General features: G+C 35.0%; 3 protein-coding genes across 3 annotated transcripts; all 3 read left to right on the top strand.

The window, feature by feature from the left end:
- Positions 1-1,566: 1,566 nt before the first annotated feature.
- Positions 1,567-2,472, top strand: TM35_000014730 (uncharacterized protein; the record flags this gene model as incomplete). Its single annotated transcript, XM_029021154.1, has 1 exon — positions 1,567-2,472. One exon carries the CDS (start codon positions 1,567-1,569, stop codon positions 2,470-2,472), a length of 906 nt encoding a protein of 301 aa, XP_028887662.1.
- A 557-nt stretch (positions 2,473-3,029) lies between these two features.
- TM35_000014720 (putative cardiolipin synthetase) lies at positions 3,030-4,970 on the top strand (the record flags this gene model as incomplete). The annotated part of the gene is made up of 1 exon (XM_029021153.1): positions 3,030-4,970. One exon carries the CDS (start codon positions 3,030-3,032, stop codon positions 4,968-4,970), a length of 1,941 nt encoding a protein of 646 aa, XP_028887661.1.
- A 1,150-nt stretch (positions 4,971-6,120) lies between these two features.
- On the top strand, positions 6,121-7,590 carry TM35_000014710 (uncharacterized protein; the record flags this gene model as incomplete). Its single annotated transcript, XM_029021152.1, has 1 exon — positions 6,121-7,590. The coding sequence occupies one exon, from the start codon at positions 6,121-6,123 to the stop codon at positions 7,588-7,590; it is 1,470 nt and encodes a 489-aa protein (XP_028887660.1).
- Between the last annotated feature and the right edge of the window lie 10 nt (positions 7,591-7,600).

The following is a 7,600-nucleotide window of genomic DNA, read 5'->3' as shown; positions in this document are numbered from 1 at the left end:
TTTTTTTTTTTTGATTTGTTTTTTTTTTTTTTTTATTCAGTAACTTTTTTTTCCCTCTCTTCCTTTATTTTCTTCAAGGTGAAACGATAGTACTAGGGATTTTACTCTTTTGAATAACATATCTTTGTACTCCATATTATATTATACTGGAGAAACACACATAAATACTCACAGAGGGAAAGCGGCAGAGGAAAAAAAAGAAAAAGAAATAGATAGATAGAGGGAGAGACTGCTAATAATAATTATATTGTTATTATTATTACTATTCATTTATCTATTTCCATTGTAGTATATACCTCTGCAAAAAAAAAAATAAAAAAATAAATAGGAAAACTATTTACAAAGATACGTCTTTATACGTAGGAGATGCTTATCAAAGTGAAGACCGTCAGCAATAAAGTCATCGAGGTCGCCTCACTTAATGAGGTAAACACCATCGCTGAACTAAAAGAGAAGTTGGAGGAGTCGGAAGGTATTCCTGGTAAAATGATACGTCTGGTTTATCAGGGAAAACAATTGGAGGATGAGAGACGAATTGGAGATTATCCCATCGTGGCGGGAGCAACACTGCATATGGTAGTAGCACTACGAGCTGGTGTTTAGAGATAGACTCTCATTTTACCTTTTTTTTTATATATTCCTTTCTTTTTGTTTTGTTTTTTTTTTTCTCTATTTCTTTTTTGTTTATTTGTATGTATGTATGTATTTCTCTTTTTCTGTCTCTGTATGTACGTTTTGGATCGGGTGTTTCTTTGCATATGATGAGAATCGTCCAGAGTTGTGGAAGGGGAGGTGAGCCGAATCAGTAAAGAGAAAACAAGAGAAAAACAAAAGAAACTAAGAGAGAAAAAAAAAAAAAACAAGGAATATTAGGTATATTGAGAGTTTATATATATATATATATATATATATATATAATATACGTATGGTTGAGACGTGTCACTACAAAGTGTCGTGTGTGTTTCCTTTCAATTACGTAAACAGAATGTGGTTCATCCTTTTTCTCCTCATTTTTTTTTTTCATTATTATTATTTTTTTTTTTCTTGTTATAATGCATATCCACTCTAACCCTTACTAGTATGTATTTTTTGTTTTCTTATTTTTTTTTTTTTTTTGTTTCTCCCCTTTTTTTCTTTATTTTCTCATCATTACCTCTATTCTTTCTTATTGATGAATCCCTGTTGAAAGCGCCATTGTTTTTACCGTTTGGTACATTTGGCGGGCTCAAAGTTTTCTTCGGTGGTCTCTGCGGTTGTGGACGCCGGACGTTTTTCACATATACACATAAAGAGAAAGAAAGAGAGAGTTTTTGTGTGTTTCCCCGCCGTGGTTGGGAAACTCCTACAAAACTCTTTGGAGCCAATATTATCAAAAGAATAATAAAAGAGAACCAAATACGAGAAGAACAACAAAACAAGAGTGAAAAGAAAAAAAAAAAAACAATTGTTGGTGTCTTGCGTAATTAAAACGACGTTAGGTGAGAACAGTCTCTAGTAGTAGATTTATATGAGGAAGACTAAAGAAAACCAATAGAGAAGGACACTAACATATAAAAAGAAAGAAGAATGTCACTCTGGCCTTTTCGTATTGGCAATGATAGTCGCTTTCAAATAACTAGTAAAGAAGAAAGTATATATGATGCCATTAAGAAAGATATGCCCCCGCATCGTTATGAGATTGAATTAGATAAATATATGGAATGGCGTTGGCGTCGTGGTTTAATTCAAAGTGTATTTCCCGTAACTTGTTATAGTGCTATTTTTGGTTTCTTCGTTGGATTGCGGCAGGCCCGTATTGAAGGTCGATATATTGGACGTGGTAGAGTTTTATGGCGATATTGCTCAACCTTTGCCGCTGTTGGATTGTTAACAACGGCCTTTCATCATATACTTGTGGTACGGGATCATTACTGTGATAGATGGTATTATCCAATGATGGCAGGAGCGTGTGGGGCGGTGTTGTTAACAGTGGTTTCACAGATGGGAACTATTGCACAAGGTATGTTTGCAGGTTCTTTTGTTGGGGTAATGTATACACTTGGTTGTTATGGTATGGATTATTATCATAAACGACAGATGAAAATATTTTTACGTCAACAACAAACACAACAAGTTCCTGTACATAAAGTTTCACCAGAACTTCAACGTATGTATAGAGCCTATCTCTTTGATAATAGACCATTAGAGGAGGAGGATTATCGTAGACGACAAAACATGATTCTCTCTATTGGAGCTGATGAGAGTCGATTAGATGCTAAAGCTATTGTTCAAAATATGGCTCCAGAAATGTTTGATTGGGTGAATTTTCCCGATTGGTGGCCGTTAAAGTTTCCTCAGCAAACAGAGGAAGAACAAATGATATTTGAACGGCAGCGTGAAGAGGAGGTGGAACGACGAAAACGGGCCTTTCTCGAAGAGGATACAAATGTGTTAAAACGTCTTAACAGAGCGAAAAAGTATCGTGATGTCTAGCGAAGAGGGGAATAAAAAAAAAAAAAAAAAGAAGGGTGTGGTGAGAAGAAGAAGAAGAATAACAACAACAAAAGAAGAAGAACAGAGAAGGGATAATGAGGAAAAAAAAAGGTGAAAAGTAAAAAATGAATGAACAAATTTATTTGCAAATACATTTATGAATGGACGTACTGGCAGTGACGGTTTTATGAGCGGTGATGATAATGGTGTCATATGATCTCTCTCTTTATTTCTCTATCTCTCTCTCTCTCTATATATATATATATATATATATATATATATATATATTGTTTTATATATATTGATTTATATATATTATTTATATATATAAATCTGTTTTATTGTTCTGGGTTTTCTGTTTTCTTTACTGTTATTATTTCTTTATTTCTTTACATTGGGTTGTAACTACTACGAAGGAACTAGAGCGCTTTTTTTTTTTTTTTACTAGCGCATTGAGGGGAAGCTGAGACGGAAAGCTGTAGAATTGATAATATTATACATACTAATATAATCAAGATCCAGCTGAAAGTATTATCTTTTAGGCATCAAGGGGTAAAATGAGGATCCATGGCATTAGGTTTAGGGTTACGTTAAAGCGCGTAAACACAAGAAGTGTCTTGGCCTCTTCGTTGCATGAAGTGAGACACGGCAGCAGTATTAACGATAATAATAATAATAATAATAATAATAATAATAATAATAATAATAATAATAATAATAATAATACTAATAATAGTAAAAAATCTCCATTGTCTAATACGTATTTCAAAGGTGTATATGCTGTTCTTAACAGAGGACAAGGTATGTATCAGAGTAGTTTACCATTTCATATTAGATGGGATCGTATTCAGCGACATTTAGAAGTTCTTGGTCGAGTTTCAACTGGTAATACTGTTATACCATACCGTGATAGTGGAGAAGCCTTTAGAATGATGTGGAAAGCTGTAGATGATTCCAAAAAAAGTGTACTTTGGCAAACCTACATTTGCAAAGATGATCATGTCGGACAAGTAACGGTATCCAAGATGGAAGCTGCTCATAAACGTGGTTGTTATACTGAGTTATTATTTGACTGTGGTGGAAATATTACAGGTCGTCGTCGACTTGTTGGGAATCTTAAACAAAGTGGAGCCACTGTGATTGAACATCGACCTATTTTAGATCATTTCTTACCATACTTTTTAGGAGGTATGAAATGGGAACGTAGTCCTGGTATTCGTAATCATCGAAAGATATTACTTGTAGATGATCGTATTGGTTTCTGTGGGGGATTAAATATTGGAAATGAGTATTGTGGAAAAAGTGAGGGAGGAACCGGTAGATTCCGCGACACGCAGTGTTCTGTTGTTGGCCCTGCGGTGGCCCACCTGCGGGAGGTGTATGACGACACGAAGGCGCCCAAGCCGTGGAAGTGGAGTTTCGCCCGCTGGCGGCAAATTGCGGCGACGGCGATGGACCGCCGCTACAAGGAGGGAAAAAACGTGCGGGACGAGTGCCTGGGGGCGATGCGGCACGGCGGGCGGGTGTACGTCCGGCGGCAGATGGAGAGGGCGGAGAAGAGGGGGATGCGCATAATGGAGCGCATGCGGTGGAGACGGCAGCGTGAGCCGGTGGAGACTGCACTCCCAAAGGAAGAGAAGGGTGAGAAGGATCTAAAAGAAGAAAAGGAAGGAGAAAAAGTAGTAGAGAAATCAAATACATTGTCCATTTCACCGTTGGGAGCATCATGTATGAAGAAGGATCAAAAGACGGATGATGATCAAACCAATAATCTTTCTCAAGCCAAGGAAAAATTAATAAGAGAATTAGATACAAAAGGACTACAATTCACGTTTACACTAAATGATGAAGATGCTGTTCCTGAAGCGGAGGAATATAGTAAAGCTAGACCTTCTGTAACTCAAGTATTATCATGTAATCCACATACACGAGATTGGTCTATTCCTTATGCTTTTTGGCAAGTTTCACAAAAAGCACATAGACGTTTATGGGTAACAACACCGTATTATATGCCTCATAGAAAACTAATGCGTGCACTTTTACGTGCCGTTCGTAGAGGAGTTGATGTACGTATTCTTGCTGGTAGTAATACGACAACAGATCCTTGGTTTATGTGGTATGCCTCTAATTACATTACAGGTCGTTTCTTAGCAGCTGGTGTTCGTGTTTATGAATATAAAGGGGATCAAGTTATGCATGCAAAGACGGTGGTGGTGGATAGTATTTGGTCCTCTGTTGGAAGTTACAATTGGGATATGATGAGTAATAAAAATATGGAAGTATGTGTTTGTCATCTTGACTACAAACTTGCACGGGAGATGGAGGCACATTTTCTGGATGATTTGAAAGTAAGTGTTGAGGTAAACTATGAGGATTACAGACGACGATCATGGTGGTTGCGGTTCGCATCATGGTTTTTTTATGTTGGACTGCAGATTGCAGAGAAATTAACGTTTCGTACATTTGTTGATGCTGATCTTTCTTCTAAAATACAGTAATGATTGCCTTTGATTGATGCATGGATTTATTGAAAGAATGAATCAAATAAAAAAAAAATAAAAAGAATAAAAAAATGAATAAATGAATGAGAATTACATATATTCACATATTCACTATATATTTATACCCATTGGAAGAGGGTGTATGTACTTCTTTATAGTGAAGATAGTGAAAGTGGTATGGATGGAAAACTTCTTGTTAACTTGTTGTCGTTTGTTTTCAAAGGGAGTGGAAGGGAAACTTATTATTACCTTAAATAATACTTATCTTTGTTATCTTGTACTTTGTACACTTTAGGCCATTATATATATATATATATATATATATATATATATATATATATATATCTTTTTTCTTTTCTTTTATCTTTTACACTGGTTTACTTTTGCAATTTTCCCGCACAACATGGAGGAGCGATATCAATGAGGTAAAAAATATCATTCTACAAGAATGGTTGTGTCCGTCTTTTTTTTTTCTTTTTTTGATTAGTTTCTTTATTGTTATTATTATTTATTTGGTTTGTTGTTTTTTTTTTTTATTGTTTGTTTTTCTCCAGTTAAACGTGTGGGGAGTAATAAAGCTGCAATGGAGTGGGCAGTGTAGAAGAAGAGAAATAATAAAATAAACAACAAAAACAAAACGAAAAAAACGAAAAAAAAAACAAAAACGCATGTCTGCAGAAATTTACAAATTGATAAAAAAAAAATGTGGACAACGTCCAATGTATGCAATCAAAGACGCAGATTGTTTTTTTTTTTTTTATTATCAAAAAAGTATATACAAATACATGTATGTACATACACATACACACATATATATATATATGTGTATTTCTTCCCTTTAGGGGGAATCAATCTATTGATTATTATTATTATTATTATTATTATTATTATTATTATTATTACTATTATGAGTATGAAAACACAAGTGTTATTCCCTTTTATTAAATATGTATATATGTCTGTTGATGACCTTCTATTTATACCTCTGTCATTCCATCTACTCTTCTCTATTCATATCTATCTATCTATGATTAGGACAAGAACAACAATAAGAAGAACAACACCAGCAGCAGTAGTAATAATAAAAATAGAATTTTACAAAATCCAAGAAATCATTTCTTTTCTTTTTTTTTTATTGTTTTTCTTTATGGTATTACAAACACTTAGATATGATAACTGTATTTCACATTTCTTACGTACCATTGGCTGCGGGAATACCATTGACAATGTTCAAATACTTCTACTTTCCATCATGACAGAACTCACTCATGACCTTCACGAACTCGCTCTTGTTGCTTCTACTGAAACTAAACCCTCAACCTCTTTAACAAATCCTTCTTCTACGGCTCAGCTCTTATTTAAAGATATTCATAATATCATTACAAACATCTCTACTATTCCAGCGGATCGTGCACACAACACTACACTACACCATACACTTGATGTTTGTATGTATGGTAGTGTTGTGTATGGTACTTCATTAAATGGGGCGGCTGTTGATATTACTATTCTTCAACGTGTGGATCCTTCCATACGGTATTATTTACGATCCTGCAGGAATAACTCTCAACATATTTCACAATTAATGCGTGTAGAGTTAGAAGGCACAGATGTGAGTATTCTTCTTCACTATCCATCCTGTTATTCCATCGCTTTACCACTGTTGAGTTCACGGGAATTATTACGTACACTTGAAAAGGGTTTAACACAACAATTACAGCAGTTTCACTTAAGAGAAGAAGAAAATAATGATAATGATGATGATAGAAAGAGGAAAGGGAATACACTCTTCTTACACTCTGATGTAATGCATATGGATGTGAATATAACGGTGAATCAAAAAGGAGCTATAGAAGCCGCAGAGATGTTAAAGAAATTTCTCAAACAAAATGAGTTTGTACGTCCTGTTATTATTTTCATGAAAGTTGTTTTAAAATTATTTGATGTTCATCCATTGCAAATCACACCGTACGTGGTGACGTTGATGGTTGTTGCCTTCGCCAAGTATTCTTCTCACACGTATCCACTTTTAAGTGCGGCTCACTATCCACATAGACGTGGACTTGTGGAACCCGGTTATTTACTCTTTTCATTTCTTAGTTTTTTTAGTCCACAACCACGAGGACATTTCGATCCACAACTTATGCGTCTCGTACCTTCACATCCGCACGGTATTTTATTGAAAGAAAATAAATATAATGATGACTCAACTGCTGTATTCACAGAAAATACACACAACCACTCTTCTCACATCCTTGGCAACCACAACTACAACCATAATAATAATAATAATAATAATAATAATAATAGTAATAGTAGTTGTAGTAATAGTAGTAACAATAACAGGAGCAGTATTTGGCAAATTATGCATCCTAGTCAATCTGGAGGAAATGCGGCGGAGGGATGTGTGTTAATTCATGAATGTCGTTATTTGTTTGAGCGTATTCTTATTTGTTTACTTCATTATTACGGAGGAGATGTACTCTCTTTACCGTATATACGTGATTCTCAAGCGGGAACACACGATAAACAAGAGGAGGTGGACGCTGTCATGCTAAAGAGTAAATGTCTTCCTACTCACAATGAACTCATATCAGCGTTACTACAGAGACGCTAAATGAAAGAAA

Source organism: Trypanosoma theileri, assembly GCF_002087225.1.
Source record: "Trypanosoma theileri isolate Edinburgh chromosome Unknown TM35_Tth_1_V1, whole genome shotgun sequence".
Classification (NCBI taxonomy): domain Eukaryota; phylum Euglenozoa; class Kinetoplastea; order Trypanosomatida; family Trypanosomatidae; genus Trypanosoma; species Trypanosoma theileri.
This window is presented reverse-complemented; position numbering and strand designations above follow the sequence as displayed.